This window comes from Sapajus apella, unplaced genomic scaffold (genome assembly GCF_009761245.1).
Source record: "Sapajus apella isolate SASKATOON/1434 unplaced genomic scaffold, GSC_monkey_1.0 scaffold45, whole genome shotgun sequence".
Classification (NCBI taxonomy): domain Eukaryota; kingdom Metazoa; phylum Chordata; class Mammalia; order Primates; family Cebidae; genus Sapajus; species Sapajus apella.
In genome coordinates this window covers 2,916,058-2,936,631 of record NW_022436985.1, presented here as the reverse complement: position 1 = coordinate 2,936,631, position 20,574 = coordinate 2,916,058, and the positions used below count along the sequence as shown (strand labels likewise).

The 20,574-nt window shown below is 38.7% G+C and overlaps 1 protein-coding gene across 5 annotated transcripts in view; it reads left to right on the top strand.

Annotated features, from left to right (window-relative positions):
* The window catches only part of BMPR1B (bone morphogenetic protein receptor type 1B), a 398,414-nt gene that overhangs the window by 370,744 nt on the left and 7,096 nt on the right, over nt 1-20,574 (top strand). For all 5 annotated transcript variants that reach the window (XM_032239562.1, XM_032239564.1, XM_032239561.1 and 2 more), the window contains 3 exons: nt 4,243-4,435; nt 5,521-5,818; nt 17,952-18,127. In XM_032239562.1, coding sequence (XP_032095453.1) covers nt 4,243-4,435; nt 5,521-5,818; nt 17,952-18,127 — 667 coding nt within the window. The remainder of the gene's footprint in view (nt 1-4,242; nt 4,436-5,520; nt 5,819-17,951; nt 18,128-20,574) is intronic.

Below are 20,574 nucleotides of genomic sequence, written 5' to 3'. Positions count from 1 at the left end.
GAACTGGGTTCTCAGTATTTCTACAAAGGAAGAAGGCTGCTTTTCAGCTGTGAGGTTTATGTTTCAGGGTAAAGTCCTGGCTTTTCCATTCAGGACAAGTTTCGTTTTCTGATGGTCAGCTCTGCCAATGTTGAAGAGAATATATGAGAAAATACAATTTGAAAATCAATAGTATTACACTTATTTTTTTTCTAAAAGACAAGTACAAATACTAAAATCCGTTTTGGTATTAATGAATTATACGCTCTTAGAATTGAAACTGAGTTCTTCCACCGTTTCTTGCCTTCAAACTTATCTTTCCCATTACTGCGTAATGGTTTTGGAGAGAGAACTTGCAGTGTTACTTCCTGGGTAAAATATCCTAATACCCACTACTACTTGCAGGTCTTCTTTCTCAGCTTGGTATGCACGGCACATTAAACTCAACCTGCCTTCCTAATGTCCCCTCCCACCTCTCTCCAGTATGCTGCCTGGGCTTTAGCATCACCTTTGAGTGAATGTTTCTCAAATACAACATATATGCATGTCTATGCAAATGTAATAGCTTTACTGGACAGCCCTCCAACTTATGGCTCAAGACCTACTTCATGTTTTACCTCTATGATAGCTTCTCTGTTACCCCAGACTAAACCAGTCTGTTTATTTTTTGTTATAACATTTTCTTTTTATCACTGATAATGGCCATTTAAAATAATGTTACAATATATAATAATATAATATTGGGGGTAATGTTTCTGTGTCTCTTGGTGGAGTCTGTCCTCTTTGGGGGTAGAGGTTACATTTTGTTTACTTTCTATTCCCAATAGAGTGGCTGATTCATTAAAGGGCTTGTTCAATAATTTGTTTTAAAGAAGCTTTCAGCGCCTACTTTTAATAGCTATAAAAATACTAGTTTCTATAATCTAGATACCAAAAAGTAGTATTTGGCTCACATCATGTAATGGTTAAGAGCATACATTCTCGAATTGTCTGGTTTCCAATCCTGGCCAGACGTTGGCCTTTAAAACTAAATCAAATTCTCATTTAATTCTCATAACAACTCTACAAGCCATATATTTGTGTGTAAAGGGGCATATGTGTGTGCCTATGTAGGCTAATTCAAGGCCATAGAGAGTATACAACATTATTTATATATGTATGTTTTCTAATGTCTGTATATTGGCTTAAACATTAGAGACTACTAAACATCTAATCCCTAGGTAAGACGACAGTCCAGGAATAGTGATAATTCTTTGTAACTCCTTCTACATTCAGTTGTTCTCAGTGTACATGAAATAGTGATCTTTTTTGAAAGTACAGTTATAGTCATTGTATCTTACAGGCATTTTATGTTTACTGTCAAACTAAAAAGTTGGTATCTAAGAATGTAATATAAAGTTTAGGTATAGGAGGACCAGAAACATTTGCTAAATCAAATAAAAACTAAAATCAGTTAAGTTTTTTTGAAGTGATGTTTTTAGGTCCCTACATGTTTTAATAATTTACTTTCTATCTTTGAAATAAGGTGTTCCTACTGTATCAAGTATTGCCAATTTTGTCAGTACTTTAGTTAAATTATAAAATGTATTGCCATTAGGAAAAAAGAGCAGATGCAAAACTGCTTATGTTAGGAAATGCTCCATAGACTTACATGAACAATGCTTTCTAAGATCTATAAATTAAATATTTTTCTTTCATAAATGTGGGAAGTTTCCTCTAAATCGAGTAATTTCCCTGTGTATGAATTTGGCTCTCAACTGCTTGGTGCCCTTGTTGCTCCTGTTTCCTTTTTGGGGAAGGAAGTATAGTGGACTCAACATGATGTCTCATGGTGCACTGGGCTCCTACAAGGAGGACGGCTAGACCACACATGCACTTGCTTGCTAATTTCCATCAAGCTTCAATGGCTTCGTGGTACATCAGCAGTTCTTTTTCATAAATTATGAAATTTGTAATGTTCATCATAAATAGTATGTCCCCCTAAAATGTTCACCCCCTAATCCTAGGATTTTTTTTTTTTTTTTTTTTAGACAAGGTCTCACTCTGTCACTCAGGCTGGAGTGTCACGGTGCGATCTTGGCTCACTATAGCCTTGACCTCCCAGGCTCAAGCAGTCCTCCTACCTCAGCCTCCCAATTTGGTTGTCACTACAGGTGTGTGCTATCACACCTGGCTAATTTTCATGTTATTTGTAGAGATAAGTTTTTGTTGTGTTGCCCAGGCTGGTCTTCAACCTCCTGGATTCAAGGGATCCTCCTTCCACAGCTCCCCGAAGTGCTGGGATTACAAGCATGAGCCACTGCGTCCGACTCTAATATCTAGAATTTTACATTCTATGACAAGGGTGAAAAAACGTTGCTGACCATGAGAGGAGATCGTTCTGATTATCTGGGGTGGCCCAGTGTAATTGCATGGCTCTTAAAAGTACAAAAAGAAAAATTTTAAGTTTTTAATTGATGTGAAGTATATCTCTACAAAGAATACATTCCGGTTTTCTGATCAGGTCTTACAAGGGTTATATGGTAGGTTCTTTATGTCCTCTAACTTATATACATTGTAACAGATCCTTAGCCCTTTTTGTCTTGGAACCATTGATATCAGAGTTCTTCAAATATTTTGCTGTAAGTGCAGATGGGATGAAGATCATATATAAAGAGACATTTAAATTTAATGCCACTTAACTCATATTTTCATTCTCTTTGTCTCTACTCCACTCTTTATAATATTGTTTGGAGCTCTCTTAGAGCTTGGTAAATAATATTGTCTCCAACTTATTAACTTTCTCTCATTAACTTTTCTCTCTAATCTGCTGTTTTGTCTGTTTTGCATTTTTGATTGTGACAACTTGCATTTCAAAAATGTAATTTACAGTAATCTTTTTAAATTTTGATTCCCTCTTCATTTCATTTAGAGCTACTTGGCATTTTATATCTCAGAATTCCAATATGTAATCTGAAGGGGTTAAATCCATTTGGGTTTTGTCTGTTGACTCTCATTTATAATGGCTGTTTCTTTTTGTTCTACAGCATTTGTTCTCCAGAATCTTCTCTCATTCTCTCCCTTTCTTCTCTTCCTCCATTTTCTTTGTTCTCTTCTTTCCTCCCCATCCTTGGAGATTTCATTTTTCTTGTGAGCCCAGGTGTGCATTACAGTTTGTTTATTTTTGAGACAGAGTTTCGTTCTTGTCGCCCAGGCTGGAGTTCAGTGGCACCATCTCAGCTCACTGCAACCTTTGCCTCCCAGGTTCAAGCGATTCTCCTGCCTCAGCTTCCCAAGTAGCTGGGATTACAGGCACCTGCCACTATGCCCAGCTAATTTTTTGTATTTTTAGTTGAGACAGGGTTTTGCCATGTTAGGCAAGCTGGTCTCAAACTCCTGACCTCAGGTGATCCACCCATCTCAGCCTCCCAAAGTGCTAGGATTACAGGCATGAGCCACAGTGCCTGGCCTACAGTTTATTTCTTATATTATATCCCTGATCAAGTTGTATGGTGGCAAGAGTTCCTTCAAAGTACTATTATCACGTCATAGTCACAGAATTAAAAGTATTCTGCAAATGGTTTCCTCAAGAGAGCATTTGTTTGGAGGAGCCTTGGCATGCTACCAATCCATTAGCAAATTTAGTACCATTCAGTGGTCCCTGTTTAATGCTGAAGGCCTAGGTTTGACTCCTCTGGTTTTAAAGGAGTCAAGAGTTTCAACTCTGGATTCTAGTTCTGTTATTCTTTCCTAGGCAGCAACCTGGCTTATGTTCCCTGCTCTGGCCTCAACTCCTTCCCTCCCTTCCTCTCTCCCTTTCTTCTTCCTCCCTGCTTACAGATTTCCTTTATTTCTGTATGTGCCTAACAACGCATTACAGTTTTCTTTTGTTGTATTTTATACATGATTAGGTATATGGTGGCAAGAGTCTCTTCAGAATATGTAGTATTCCATCATAGTGGGAAGAACGAGTATTCTGTTCTGCCAATTACTGTAAACCCAGTTAGGTTTTTTATCTGTGAGAATGATGATAGGTAGAATAAAATATTTTGTAATTTGGAAGCAGTATTTTGAACATTCAGAATCCACACTCAATCTCAAATATGTTTGAAAGTGTGTAACATAAATTAATAAGTAAATACATACAAATAAGTTGTGTATATAGAGAAAAATACTGGCTAAATATATTTTACATGCAGTAATCATTTCTTCTCTGGAGAAAAAAAGATTAAACAAATCTGTAGTGCTGTGAATACACTAACAGTGTGTTTTGGGATTTCACAGGTCCAAAGGACTATAGCTAAGCAGATTCAGATGGTGAAACAGATTGGAAAAGGTCGCTATGGGGAAGTTTGGATGGGAAAGTGGCGTGGCGAAAAGGTAGCTGTGAAAGTGTTCTTCACCACAGAGGAAGCCAGCTGGTTCAGAGAGACAGAAATATATCAGACAGTGTTGATGAGGCATGAAAACATTTTGGGTGAGTAAAAGTCTGCATAGCTATGTTCAGGGTTTCCTAGCTTTCCTCTGTCTTTCTGTTAACATCTGCATATTAACTCATCTGTCTAGACTAATTGTGAAATGTACTGAAGTTTTCTTCTTGGCATGGGCCCAAGAACATCATAAGTTTCTAATGGGAGACCTCACAGGAGGAATGACTAAGGTCCTTCTGTGAATAAATGGTAGGCTGGAAATGGAATACTCTCTCAAATATTTTTTCTTCAGAAACAGGAAATGCAAGTGGAATACCAGAATTTTTTAGGATTTCTTAGACATTTGAAGGAACATATTTTTGTTTAAATATTAAGAAATATAGGAATCTTATCTGCTGGGTTTATTTATATCATTAATTTCTATCGAGAATTGATTTTGTTTTCTCAAGTTAGAAATGATCTGTCTGGATCATTCAAGTAGAAAGAGTAAGCTAATCCTTGGGGTATATTCCTTAAATCAAGACCCTGTTTTGTAAACAATGTCTTATGCATAACTATAATACCATAAAGGAGTTTAAATATCAACTCTTATGGGTACCAAAAAGGGACCAGATTTTCAGATGTAAACTCTTAAGCTTTCTTTACTCCTACATTTTTTTTTTGGGGGGGGGGACAAAGTCTCATCCTGTCACCCAGGCTGGAGTGCAGTGGTGTGATCTCTGCTCACTGTAACCTCCACATCCCAGGTTCAAGCAATTCTCCTGCCTTAGCCTCTTGAATAGCTGGGATCACAGGCACACACCACCATGCCTGGCTAATTTTTATATTTTTAGTAGAGATGGGGTTTCACCATGTTGGCCAGGCTTCCTTGAATTCCTGACTTCAAGTGATCTGCCCGCCTTGGCCTCCCAGAGTGCTGGGATTACAGGCGTGAGCCACTGTGGCCGGCCTTACTTGTACAATTTTGATTGTTTCTTAGTGGTATTAGTAATGTAATATCATCGAGGTAATCAGGAAATTGAATGAAATGCTAAACAAAAAATGCCTATGACGAAGAATGATGTTTGAGAATGTGAATCATTCCTGATGCTATTCAGAAAACACTAAACCTTTTCATCTTTTTTCCTTTTAGGTTTCATTGCTGCAGATATCAAAGGGACAGGGTCCTGGACCCAGTTATACCTAATCACAGACTATCATGAAAATGGTTCCCTTTATGATTACCTGAAGTCCACCACCCTAGACACTAAATCAATGCTGAAGTTAGCCTACTCTTCTGTCAGTGGCTTATGTCACTTACACACAGAAATCTTTAGTACTCAAGGCAAACCAGCAATTGCCCATCGAGATCTGAAAAGTAAGAACATTCTGGTGAAGAAAAATGGAACTTGCTGTATAGCTGACCTGGGCCTGGCTGTTAAATTTATTAGGTTAGTATCAAAGTGAACAGATACATGTTTTATGACTCTTTTCTGTTACTTTTTATAGATTAGTTTGTAGCGCAGTAGAGGAATAGCATTAATTTTGACATTTGAGAGGGGCGACCACCAAACATTTTATTAGCAACACAGCATATTTGGGTCAGTTTTGTTGTGTCTGTGCTCCTCAGAGATGTTGCTTAGAGACTGTTCACTTTAGGTTTACAGCCTTATATAGAAAAGAGGTAGCTAATATCTGGGAATATGCAGTCATAATTCTGCATAACATTTGTGAGTAGTAAAAAGTTTTAGGGAAAATTCACAGATTTTATTTGGATAAAGATAATTTTTATATGGTATAGGAAAGATAACTTGCATAGGTGTTTTATGCGAAATGTTAGAAACTAATAAAACACAGCTGTTGTTCAGTACTATTATCCTGTACCTGAAACAGTGAATTTAACATCTGTGCACATAAACCAGAGCATGTTGTAAAACAGTGGTTTTCAGACTCCCAGGGCTGCTTGGGTTACATCGGTAGCTTCTGCACAGCAGGGAGGGGAGATGATAGTTGGGACTCTATTTTGCTCACTCTCACTTTAATTAGAGCTGCTCCTTCCATCCCATAGATGATTTAATTAGAAGAAATGGTTTATCTATTTGTAAAACAAAACAAACAAAATGAGCTTGCAAACCCTGGCCTAGAGAAATCATCGGATAACTACCTTTTAAAGAACTCAGTTTAGGCTTAGCCATTATGAAATTTTTGGATCATCTTGTGGATTTTTCTAAGGAAGACTCTGTTATACATGGAGAAGAGCACAAAGAAAAAGCCATGGAGATGATTAAAATTTGGAAAGTAAAACTCACAAGAAAAGACTAATGGATTGGTATTTTTGGCCAGAAGTAAGAGAGAGCTGAGGTGTGATTTAATAACATACCCCAAATATATAAAGGTCTTCACCATTTAAATGATGGGAAATTGAAGTTCTTAATCTTTAAAAGCAAAGCAAGAGAAAATGATTTGGACTATGGTTTTAAGTTAGAAATATGAACCTCCTGCCAATAAAGACTGTTAAATCCTTTCTTCCTTCTGATTTTTTCTCTGACCTACAACCCTTTTCAAGTCTTCCTATAAAAAATAATTCCCACAAGGCTTCTCAAATTACCAGCCTCTCTCTCCTTCTCTCCCGTGTTAGATTTCTCCCATGAGTTCCAAAGGATCATCTGCTTTCAAAACCCAGCAATTTGTAATAGTCTTGTAATTTGGTTTCTGTTCCATTCTCTGTGGACCCTGCTTTATTCAGAGACACCACTGGACTTGGTCACCAGAGGCCTTCTCTGTTGCTATCACCCTGTCCACAGTGTCCAAACCTTTCTTCCTCTAGTTTTCTTGGTGTGCCTCTGTAGTCCACCTTTCCTTTTCTCTCTTGCCACTGGTCTGCTCTGTTTTACCTCTTATGTATTTTCCCATGGCTAGATTTCTGGCTGTATGTGTACTTCCTTCCTAGTCCCCAATTTTAACATTAGGTATCTGACATCATCTTTTGGTCCCTAACTTTTGGTTTGCTCAAGGGAGTGAATTTTCTCTTCACAATATTCCCATTTGTACAGGGCCAGTGTGGGCCTTCTATACCATTTTTCTAGATTCTGGGGTGAAGCGTTTTGAGTTACTTTCTTGTGGTCTCTCCTATTCCCAGTCTGTTGTACATGCTGCCACAAGATTTATTTTCTTGAAGCCTAATTTTGGGCATCAAAATAATTTGAGTTTCCTGTGGCTTTGTAGTAAAATGTAGCTAAGAGTCCTTTGTGCAGTTGGCGCTTTCTTTTCTGATCCTGGGGTCTTGTTTAGCCCTATTTCCACCACACTCCTTACCTTTGGCAAGATTCATTCTGAAGACTTTACACTTCTCATACCATCAAGTGTTTATAACATGCTTTTTATCATTACCTGAACACCCACATCCCCGTCCCTTCTCTATCAAGATAATACTACTTATTTTCACAGTTTCTTCCTTTGAGACACCTCCTTTTTTATTTTTATTTTAGACAAAGTCTTGCTCTGTCACCCAGACTGGAGTGCAGTGGTACCATCACAGCTCACCTGGAAGCCTTGACCTTCCAGACTCAAGCAGTCCTCCCACCTTAGCCTCCTGAGTAGGGACTTCAGGCAAATGCCACCGTGTCTGGCTAATTTTTTTTTTTTAATATATAGATGGACTCTTACTGTGTTGCCCAGGCTGGTCTCAAACTCCTGGACTTAAGTGTTCCTTCTCCATCAGCCTCCGGAAATGCTGGGATTATATGCATGAGCCACCATGCCTGGGCCACCTGCTGTTTTTATTCTCTATTCTTGTATCTTCTAAGGTAACTCTGTGCCTGTTATCATGAAATTTCTTGCCTGTTGTATAGTGATCATTGACTACTTACTGTCACTCTCAATGGAAAGTAAGCCCCTTGAAAGTAAATAACATGCACTTTTCAGGTTGCATTTCTAGTGCCTTTCCCTGGTACTCATTACTTAACTTTTAATAGATAAATGATTCCATATGGAACACAGGATGAAGAAAAAAGCACTTTTTCCCCAGCACCAGAGATCCTACACATTCTGGAAGAAATCCACCTTTCTAATCATATATTCTACAAACTCTCCAATTTGTATGCTTTCTTTTGCAAAACTGAGCTACTTGCATTTCTCCTTATATACCCCATGCTTGCTGTTGCCTTGTTTTTGATTGCACAGTCCCTAGCTGGGAAAGTCCCTGTTTTTCCATGTATCTTTATCCAATCTCAGAATCACCTCTAAGTCACTTGATTCATCTTCCATCTGAGAATAATGACAGTATCTTCTGTCCTACACTGTTGTAATTTCCTGGTCCTTGTCTGGTTGGTTTTATAATTATTTTGGGACATGCCTCATCTCTCAGGAGCGCATCTTGAGAGCAGAATCCATGCCAACTTAATTCATATATTTCCCATTTAACGTGATAGTGAGTTACCCATTATAGGCATTCTGACATTGTTGTGAATCAATAAATGTAGGCAATAGCAAAGTAATTGAGACTCATCTCCTTTATAGACCTTAAAACAAAAAAGGAAAATGAGTATCTATTATATTATAGAAATTTAGTTCTGCTTAATGGAAGGAGAATGAACTGAATGACCTCTCAAATTTCATGCAAATTGTGATTCTAGGAAGTGGAGGGGACTATTTTAAGGAATCATTGAGAGATTTATTTGGCATATACTGACTAGTTCATCAAGAGATGAAAGAGATGAACAGATGGAGATCGTGGCTCTGATGTTAGCTGTGTGGACTCATATGGCCACAGCCTAGCTGTGTGGGGCCATTTACCTTTCTGGGCTTCAGTGTCATCTTCCATTACATGCAGGTTGCATTTGATCATTTCAGAGGTGCTTTTTCTAGTTTTATTTTCTATGTTTCAAAGTTTGCTCTTCTCAGTTTTTGAGTCTAATTTTTAAAACTTCCTGTATGTGTTTCTTTAGTTTCTACTCTTTTTTTGCTGTTTTATATGGTATTTGTGCACAAATGCATGGATATTTAGACTTGAATTACAAGTGAAGTCACATCTAACCCTGTGCAGAATTCTCAGACTTGATAGGAGAACTTCCTGTGAGAACTTACCCTGGTCTCTGTGTAGTGCTATGTGTTCTCTAAGGCTTTCCAGTCATTTCTGAAAGGCTCCCAGGGAAGTTGAGAGCCACAGAGTGGGAGCAGACTGTGCCTTAGAGATTTCCTGCTCATATAAATTTTAAAATCTTGTATTGGTTTCTTCATGTAGTCTCTTGAAAATGATGTAAGTGCTGATGCATTTCCTGCTCAGCAGAAATTTAATCCAGGTGATGTGTTGGCAGACATCACCATTACCCTGAGCCTCTGCTGGGAGGAGAAAGCAATGACACATGAAATGCCTTGAAGAAACTTATAGAGCTTTTCACTTTTCACTCTGAAGAATTCAGCAACCCCTCCCGTACTTCAGTGTCAGAATGAAAGGTTTTCGTATGGGACAAATAAATCCTGGCTTAGGGCTCTCAGGTATTAAATATAAAACCTTCAATGAAGACTAGTCCTTCGCACTGATGTCCAGTGGGACGTCAGTGATCAAGTTGATGATTGTCAAATTAGCCAAGTGTAAAAGAGATAGGGCAGCTTAGCTCAGGGGGTTCTGAATTTCTTGAGTCTTGCTGATATGATTCCTTTTAGTACTGCTTTAAAAAAGTGATTTGACTAAATGACTCACTGAAGTCATGAAACTACACTCATTTGTGGTATAGTGAACACTCCCAGTCAAGGTTTCTGCAGCCACAGCCACATTATGTTGAAGACATTTTAGTTCTAAAGTTCTGTTTCTAAGATACCCTGAGATTTCTTGGGATTTTATTATAGCAGCGTTGAATCTTGATGAAAGCTGCTGCAGAAAATGCCCCTCATTGGTAAACATCTGCCAGGTAGAGTTCAGTGCTGCAAGTCAGTTCCTCAGCTATCTCCAGGATGCCGCGGGAAACACACAGTGATGTGCACAGCCCCTTCTTCCACAGACTTCTGAGAACCTTTCATGTTTTTTGGGGAATCAAAATCATCTTACTGAGAGATGATTTAACATCCTGTGTGGTGTATGTAGTGTTTAGTTAATTGCAGACATCACTTACAAGCCACAGGCAAACCCATGGCCTCCCTCACGTCTCTCATGCCTCCTTTTTTCAGGCATTCTTTTTTTTTAAAAATATATATATATATTTTATTGCACTTTAGGTTCTGGGGTACATGTGAAGAACGTGCAGGATTGTAGCATAGGTACATACATGGCAATGTGGTTTACTGCCTCCATCCCCATCACCTGTATCTGGCATTTCTCCTCATGTTATCCGTCCCCAACTTGCTACCCCCTACTGTTCCTCCCCTAATTCCCCCCAACGGACCCCAGTGTGTGATGCTCCCCTCCTTGTGTCCATGTGTTCTCATTATTCAACACCCGCCTACGAGTGAGAATATGCAGTGTTTGATTTTCTGTTCTTATGTCAGTTTTCTGAGAATGATGGTTTCCAGGTTCATCCATGTCCCTACAAAGGACATGAACTCATTGTTTTTTTCTGGCTGCATAGTATTCCATGGTGTATATGTGCCACATTTTCCTTGTCCAGTCTATCATCAATGGACATTTGAGTTGGTTCCAGGTCTTTGCTATTGTAAACAGTGCTGCAGTGAACATACGTGTATGTGTGTCTTCAAAGTAGAACGATTTATGATCCTTTGGGTATACACCGAGTAATGAGATTGCTGGGTCAAATGGAATTTCTATGTCTAGGTCCTTGAGGAATCACCACACTGTCTTCCACAATAGTTGAACTAATTTACACTCCCACCAGCAGTGTAAAAGTGTTCCTATTTCTCCACATCCTCTCCAGCATCTGTTGTCTCCTGATTTTTTGATGATCACCATTCTAATAATCATGCATTCTTTAAAGTACAGTTCTTACTTCTTAGGCAACCTTTTAGCTTTTTAAAGGTGTACAATGTTTCCTTCTCTTGTCTTTCTCCCATCTGTTACTTTTTTTTCTCTCCTTTCTCCCTCTGTCTCTCTCCCCCTTTCCTCTCTCTGTTTGAGGCATCAACAACATCCAGCAGGAGGACCACCTGCATGTGCCCAAAGGCTCAACGAGGTAGAGCCACCTTGTGGGAGCTAGCAACTCTGCCGCTGTGCTCGCCTCGCATTGTCACAACGGGCTGTGCTTAGGACTTTGATGAAACTTACTTCAGTTTATGGTACAGTGGGGAAGGCGCCCTGTGCTCAGTCAAGCAGTTGGGGCCCTTGTTTTTTTCACATAACACGTTTAGCCAGAATTTCTGTGTTTAGGTTTATAATTAGGAAGCTTAATTAACATGAAAAATATTTAGTATATATTGTAAGGCTAAAGAGATACTATATTTTTTAAAACTCCCCTTATTTCTTGCCACCAAAACAAAAATCTTTTGCCTGCCCTCATCTGATGCATGATGGTCGAGAGCTTAAGGCATGCACTGTTCCCTGAGTCCACAGGGGTGCTCATGTTTCACTCTCCAGCACGCTCAGGACCACAGCTGAAGGCTCCACTTTCAGCCTTTCTGCACTCACAGGCAGCCCCATGACTTCCCTCCCACAGTCACACCAGCACCTGCAGCGCACACAGGCCATCCCGGCAGCAGTGCTGCACTAAGGGCACGCTGGGGGCAGCACGCCAGGCACAGGCAGTAAAGGAGTAAGTATACTGTCTGTAGATAATAAAATTGATTAAAATCCTACTTTTATTGTCACCATGTGCCACAGTTCTTAAACCAAGTCAGTGGTTAAAATATGTCTCCCAGCAGGGTGAGTGGCTCCCATCATCCCGTCCTTGGTATGTCCTTCCCTAGCACCTTCAGAGGAGAAGAGGAAAACCTTAGTTTTGTGTGTCTTTTAATTTTCTTGTCTCTCTCTCTCTGTCTCAAAGTCTTTTCTTTTGCTCCCCTTCCCTACCCTCAACACTGTAGCCTTCAGAACTCTCCCTTAGTTTGTGTCTTCCCTGGGGTACAAGAGCCACTTGGAGTGTCCATACACTTCTGAAGCCCTTTGATTATTAATGTAGAACTCATACTCCACCACGCTGGCATTTTCCAGATCATATCACTGTCATTCAAGTGACCTTGGTCAGAAATATGAAGTTGGTTTTCTGGCCTCTTCTTATAATCCTAGCTGAGAGCAGCCATGCATTTTGAGATCCAGATAAATGCAGGTGTTAACCTCATTCCTCCCTGGTACCGCAGGGCATTCAGCACTATTCACTGCTTACCTGGGAATTTGAAGGAGTTGTTTTCCCCTTTGCATGTCAACTGATAACTATACGTTGTGCCTTTTCCACATGTTATAGTTGCTGGCTCCTCATTTCCTAAATACGAACAGCTCAGGTTTGAAGATGTTTCTATTGGAGATTGTGATGGAAGGTAGTGCATAAAATTTAGTCCACCTGGACATTTCTCCCCTTTTTTTTCTTTTTTACCCCTGCAGGGCCTAATGCTTTATCATAACCCCAGGCTAGAAGGCCTGAACCCTTCTCCCTCACTGACTTCCCCTTTACCGGCACCCTCTCAAGTTACTATTAATTTCTTACTCAGAAAATTGTAGACATTTTAATTTTACCCTGTTCCAGCCCCACTGTCCCTAAATGTTTATTGATTTTTTGAGATGAGATCTCACTCTGTTGCCCAGGCTAGAGTGCGGTGGTGTGATCTTGGCTCACTGCAACCTCTGCCTCCTGGGCTCAAGTGATCCTCCTGCTTTACCTCACAAGTAGCTGGGATTACAGGCATGTGCCACCACACCCAGAACGTTTTTGTATTTTTAGTAGGGACGGGGTTTCACCATGTTGCCCAGGCTGGTCTTGAACTCCTGGACTCAAGCAATTCACCTGCCTCCCCAAATGCTGAGATTACAGGTGTGAGACACCACACCAGGCTTTTTTGTTCTTTTTTTTTTTTTTTAATACTCATTAAAGCAGGATTTGAAAACAAAGCAAGCTTTTTTTTTTTTTTTTCTTGGAGAGGACTTTATGTGCTATCCCTTAATTTGTTTTATTTTCTTCAAATTGTATTTTCATTTCCTTCTAATTCTACTTAAATCTGAATTTCTTTAGTACTCACATTAACAGGGACAAAAGCCATGTTGGATCTAGCAGGAGTATTAATTATTGAAGCATAAAAGGGCAAAATTGTCTACTCTTATAATTCTCTGAACCCTACTCTTTAATAATGACCCCTTTGTGAAAATATTTCCAACCCTTCTCGATGGGAAAGAAGAAGAGAGATAACATTTCTTCTGTGGTGAATGTAACACTCTTGTTTTAGTGGAATATTTTCAGTTCTTCTTCGTAGCAACTCATTTTCTCTGTAATTTTGTCTAGTTTATTTATATCACTTTTGTTCTTTCAGTCTTTATGCCTATAACCTATCCTGTAATCCTTGAAATGTCCATTTTTCTAGTTCTGGATCCTGCTGCGTTCTTTCAGCTTATAGTTAGAAATATATATGCTTATATTTGTGATATGTTATAACATACACAAAAGTATAAAAATGAGATACCCATATAATAATTTAATATGAACAGTATGCCTTGTTTTTCTCTGTTTTATTTTTTTTTAATTATACTTTTAAGTTCTGGGGTACATGTGCAGATCGTGTAGGTTTGTTACATAGGTATACATGTGCCATGGTGGTTTGCTGCATCCATTCCCCTGTCATCTAAATCAGGTATTTCTCCTAATGTTAGCTCTCCCCAATCCCCTACCCCCTGCCATCCCTCCCCTAGATCCCCACCCCCAACAGGCCCCAGCATGTCATGTTCGCCTCCCTGTGTCCATGTGTTCTTGTTGTTCAACACCCACTTATGAGTGAGAACATGCGGTGTTTGGTTTTGTGTTCTTGTGTCAGTTTGCTGAGAATGATGGTTTCCAGCTTCATCCATGTCCCTGCAAAGGACATGAACTCATCCTTTTTTATGGCTGCATAGTTTTTCTTTTTAAAAGAAATAAAGTGTTGACGATAGCCCTATTGCAGTCCAGTTCTATTTCATTTCCTTCTATCCCTCTCAGAAGTAACTAGTATCCTATTTATATCTCCTCTGTAAGATTCTGTAATCTGACTTCATAGCTGTGTAGCTACTGCAGTACATAGGATTGTTGTGTGGGTTTGGAGTTATTGTCTCTGAGTCTACATCCCTTGCGCAGTATCCATCTTTTCTTGTCAGCCTTGTTTCTTCCCTCCATAGCCCTCTGTGGACAAGGAGGCTAGAGGAAGCTCGTGCAGAAGGCACCCTGACCTTTTCTGCCTGCTTCTTTCTTCTAGAGCTTTTCATCTGTTGTCACGTGTACCACACCATCTGACTCTACTTCCACTCTCTTTTTCTTCCGTTCTTCTTGGTACCCCAGTGTTAAATCACTTTAATTTCTATTTTTGGCTTTAAGATTAATACAAGCTGAGTTTTTCTCTGTCATTACTTTGGAACAGGTAAAATGTTGTTACTGACAATCCAGGAAAGAAATGTAGTCTAATGACTTTCAATTATAGAAACATGCCTGAGGGAAGAAGGGGCAGAGTGAAGTGTCTTGGTGGATCTGACACATTACAGTCTCAGATATGAATTACCTATAATCTTCATGTTTGTTAAGTGTAATGCTAAAGGCACTTGCCAATAGGTTAATAGTGATCTTTCATAAAATTAGTTTGCTCCACAAAATTCTATTTATCCTTCTAGAAATTGGTAAGATCACATTTTATACAAACCAGAGATTTTTACATTTCCCTTTAAATTATCCATAGCAAAGTTTATTTTAAAGAAACGTTTTCTTCTTTCATTTAAAGTACATTATTTTCCTGTCATGTGCAAGACACACTGAGAGAATTGGGGCTGTGCCCTTTGGGGATCTACCAAATGATTATGACAAGTATTTGGGTCTCAAAAAAGTTTATGGTCTTAAGTTGGAAAACAGATTCCTTATTCAAATGTTATTAGGGAGGATATTTATTCAGCTACTACTGGGGCAAACATCTAGGGTGGGAGTGGAAGGGGAGGAGAGAGGTGTTTTATTGTTGAACATGCATATGTATTTAAGGGACTATGTCAGGGACTGACTTTTGGCATTTGATGGACATTCAGAATTCTTGAGTGTATGTTTTTGCAGTGTTTGAGAGAAAAAGTTTAGATAAAAACTATGTATAGTCCAACTGTCACAAATTTTAGTTCTATTAGGTCACAATTACCTTTCATTTTTCCAATAAATATCTCTACATTACACATTCCATTATCTTTTCCTGACCTCCCAAATCCAAATAAACATTAAGGAGCTAAGAGTAAGAATGGAATGGAATTGCCTAAAATCTTTGTCAGCTGTGGTCAGATTACACCTTTGGCCTTTCTCAATTCACTTCTTTGTGGATTGTTTTAAGATTCTTCTTGATTTTCTTTCCTAGTCTGTGTTCTGGAATGTAATCGAGGTCTTTAACCATCTTCTTTTCATCTGCAAACCCCCATGTTTGTTTTCTCTGCATGGGACCCAGGACTTCTTACCTGGGGCCACCACCATCTTCCTCATGATTAAAAATTAAAATTAGAACATACTGGCAACACATTAGTGAAATCCTTACTGTGTGCTCCCATGAGAGGTATCAGCAGGTGGAGTAGGAGGAGAGAGTGCTTTATAACTGGAAGCAGAGCTTTTGTAGCGTCTATTAAATCTGACCCGTTTCCAGTTTACCACTAAGTCTCTTCTCAGCATACTTCCCCCACCCCACTGTCATTTATCATTTATACATACAAACAAATGCCAGTTTTCTGTTATGCCAGTAAGTGCTGAGAATTAAAATTTTAACCTCATTTTCTAGTTATAGAAAAGAGCCCAGAACCCTGGGACCTGTGTTTGCATATGGTAAGGAATACCAGCTGTTTTGTTTTTAAATTACATTTTAACTTTTTTTTTTTTTTAACATCTTAGCTTTTATTTAGGAAAACAGGCTAGTTATTACTGCATCTAGAAAACCACGAGGGGCCTAATGAGTACACTGACGACATATCTGTTGAAATAATTTTAGATTAAGAATTTTAGCTGGAAGTGTGTTTAAAAGGTTCTAAAATGAAGCTTTATATTTTAGTAAATGTAAAAATTTTGAGATATACAGAGGGACACCTGTGACACTTAAAATTTTCTCAAATGACAAAAAAACGACACCACATATTTCATGTTGGAGAAGCGGTCAAGGCAATGAGATCAAACCCAAAGATTTTTTTTTTTTTGTGGTTTCCTGAAGCCACTAGTGTTTTGTTTGGTACTGATTGTCTGTGACAGCAAGATAAGTGTGATATTCGGTAAATGAATCTGTTTTCCAGGTTGAGGAGAAATAGCATGTAAATACTTAGAGTCAATAAAGTGTAATGAAAAGAAAAAGCAAAAGTTTTTGGGAATCAGGAGGTAGAAAGATTTGTCCAAGATTTTCCACAAAGTTCAGTTTAATAATGAGTTTCTGTACCTTTTCTGTTTTATAGTATACCTTATTTGGTTATAGTCTGTTCATGTGTCAGACCTAGGGTTTGTTACTTTTCTACTTAGTTCCTTTACTTTCTGATGAGGTACAGTGCTTAGGTATCTAATATGTACCTAGTATCGTGTTGCCAGGGCTTGTGCATGTTGACTCATTTAATCATCAGTCTAGTCATTCAGCACCCTTAGAACGTGGGCTGGAACTGTGTCCAGCTCACTGCCCTGAGGTGGTGGTGCCCAAGGGCCAGTCTGCAGGTTGTTGTCCCTCCGTCATTAATTTTTTGCAGTCTATGGGAAGGAATAGTAAATGGTCCATGTTGTAAAATTTTCATAAAGCCAAAGATGTTATATTCCATTATTGCTTTCTTGTGTTTTTTAAGAAAATTAAATGCTATTTGGTTCATGAAGCAATAGTGATAGTAGAAAGCTTTTTTGTATGCCCCACCTTGTCAGTGTGAAACAATTGCATGCCTTTGTGGGTTCTCTCCTGCTCCCCTTTTTCAACTTGTTTGTGGATCCAAGAGCTTTGCAACACCTAGCTTAAAGAATACTGTTCCACACGAAATTGGCATGTGTGCATGCTCATTTTAAGAGTAAAGTTTTTAAAATATGAGGGGAAGGAAGAGGGTTTTTTTAGGCATTTAATAGATATTCAGCAGTTGTTTAGGGGTATACGTTAGATCTATTGGTAATGCAATTTTAAATGCTGCAGCTTCATTCTGACTGAGTTTCATCTTCACTAGTTTCCTTCTTTTTTTTTTTTTTTTTTTAAGAGATGGCATCTCACTATGTTGCCCAGGCAGACCTTGAACCCCCAGGCTCAAGTTATCCTCCTACCTCAGCCTCCTGAGTAGCTGGGACTGCAGGCGTGCACCACTGCACCAGCTTGCCTGTCATTGGGTTTTAACCTGTAAATCTTTAATACAGCCTTTGGCAAGAAATGTTCTTCAAGAGAATGTTTTTATTCTCTGGAAGGTTTTCCTTTTCCACCTTTCACTAACTAAAGCTGTTAAGAATCACCTTGATTCGTTTTTGATGGTCCCCTTCAGTGCTGATAATGCTTTGCTTGACTTTTCCTTAGTGATACAAATGAAGTTGACATACCACCCAACACTCGAGTTGGCACCAAACGCTACATGCCTCCAGAAGTGTTGGACGAGAGCTTGAACAGAAATCACTTCCAGTCTTACATCATGGCTGACATGTATAGTTTTGGCCTCATCCTTTGGGAGGTTGCTAGGAGATGTGTATCAGGAGGTAAGAAACAGTGCTGTATTTGAAAAGCTATGTTTGGAGCTACTATAAATACTTTCTGATCAGAAATCAAAGTTACCATGCTGTCTATAAGATCTGGTTTTATTTCCCTTTTTCTGCTGATGCAGTCATAATGCTTCCAGGAAATTATATTTGACATCCTAGAATAATCTTTGACTGCTTCCTTTCTCCACCTGCCACTAGACACACTGTCAGCTTCCCCCTCCTTTTCAAGCATCACTGTTTCCTGCTCTGTGTATTGTCTCATTTCTCTCTTGGGTTCTTCCTCCAGCAGTTGTTCCATCAGATCAAACTCCCTTGTCTATCCCTGCCAACTTCTTTTCACCTAGCTGCTGGGCCCCATCCCCAACTCCATTCCCTGGGGTTTCCTCTGCAGAGATGACAGTAATACTTAAATATGGGGTCGGACACCCATTTCTTACCTTCTCTATTTTTTATAAAACTTCCCATAAAGCAATTTGAAAACATCAGTTTTCTTAATCAAAAAGAAATTAAAATATCAGTGTTTTGTTATTGTTTATAATAATTTTTCCACAAACATAAGGATTCCCTAGTAAAACGAATTATAATAAAGAAGACATATTTAAGTATTCAGAAGTAATATTGCTTGTACTATTTTGATTGCAGCACAATCTGTCTTCAAGTAAATTCTGACACCTTTTAGGCAAGGTACTGAATCTTCGTCTTTTCCGTATCAAGTACTCTGCATATTATTTCAGCATGGTTGTGCTCATTAAAAAGCTTTGATGCTGCTGCTGTTCCTCATAATGGCCAATTTAAATCCATCCTCATGAGAACATGAGTTTGCCGAAGATTCTGAAAGTGAAGCATGCACTTAACTAGTACTGAGATTTGTTCTTGTTCCTGCTATTTATGTGATGCCTTGGACAAGCATCACATAAACTTGTCTTTGTTCCAGAGTTCTCCTCTTAAGGATCAAGTGAATTATTGTATCCACTTCTGTGGTTGTACGGTTTCAATGAATGTAACGATAATGAGACCTGCCTCGCACATAATTAGCACTCAGTACATGTTAGCTATTATTACTATTAATAATTTTCATTTTGGTTGGTAGAGCCATGACATCTTTAGGTTTGTATTTAAATACAAAGAAGAAACAGTTAATCAACCCACATTCACACTTTGATAGAAAGATCATCTTCAGTGGCGCAATGCCTTCTAGTCATCACTTTGGGAATTCTGAATCTGTTATAAGAAATTTGAAATAGAACTCATTCTCTCGTTCTCTCTGAAGTGAGAGAACTATTTTGTCCAAAAGGAAAGTTAATGTAGGAAATTTTCTCTAACCAGATATTGAGTAAATTTCCTATTGTAAGTATAAAGAAGTAGTAACCAAAAAATTAAATTGTCTGTGCCTTGATTTCATGTCTTTTAAAGAGTAGTAAGGCTCAGGTTTGCAATCCCAGCGTTTTGGGAGGCGAAGCAGGGAGGGTCACTTGAAGCCAGGAGTTGAGGGACTAGCCTGGCAATAAAGTGGGACCTGGTCGGTTTCTCTATTTAAAAAATAAGTAGATGAGCTTTTTAAAAAATAATATGCTTATACTTAATTAAGATAGCTTTGTGGAAGTTGAAGGTGTAGAGAACAAGATTATTTTGTTTCCTTGAACATCTAAAACAAACAGGGCTACAAGAAGCCTATATTTGAAAGCCTGTGGGCCAAATACAGGAGAAATTATTCTCAGCTTAAAAACAAGGTAGCTTTATGTAAACAACAGGGTATTAATTTGCATTTGCTTTGCTGGCGCTGTCTTGATTTGGACATGGAGATTTGCTATAATGTTGCCTTATTCTTAGAGATGTTGGAGTCCCTGCTGTACCCCATACCAACTGAATGGCCTTGGGCAAGTTAGTTAACCCGTTAGAGCCAAGTTTCCTCTTCTGAATAGTGTAGAGAATAATGTTATCCATAAACGCATTTGTGAGAATTTAATAAGATGAATTATATAGCGTACCTAGTTCCATAATTAGGATATAGCAGGCTTTCAAGAAGTGATTTTATTTTCTTTTTCCAGAGAGGCAAAGCATACAACATTCTATTTTCTAACATTTTATGAAGATATTAGAAGTTTTTTGGGGGCTTTCTAGTCCAGGCCCCATTGGGTAAAAGAGACATATCCAGATGTATGCTTTTCCATCTTTTAAAGGAAAAGAGAGCTAGAAAGGTTTGACGTTTCAAACATAGAATTAAATGGTAGCTAACAGGAAATTTTGAAAATTTTGATTACATGGTATGGAGAAAGGAATAAGACCTATAATTTGTTAGATTTGAATAATTCATAATTTTAGGTGGTATGCTCTGGCTTGTCTGCTGTAGTATACACACCTACCCCACCCCATCGATTAGTCCATCCACCAGAGGAAGATATGAGATGGGTTAAAGAGATGTGGGCTTTGCCTTCAAGTTGTTT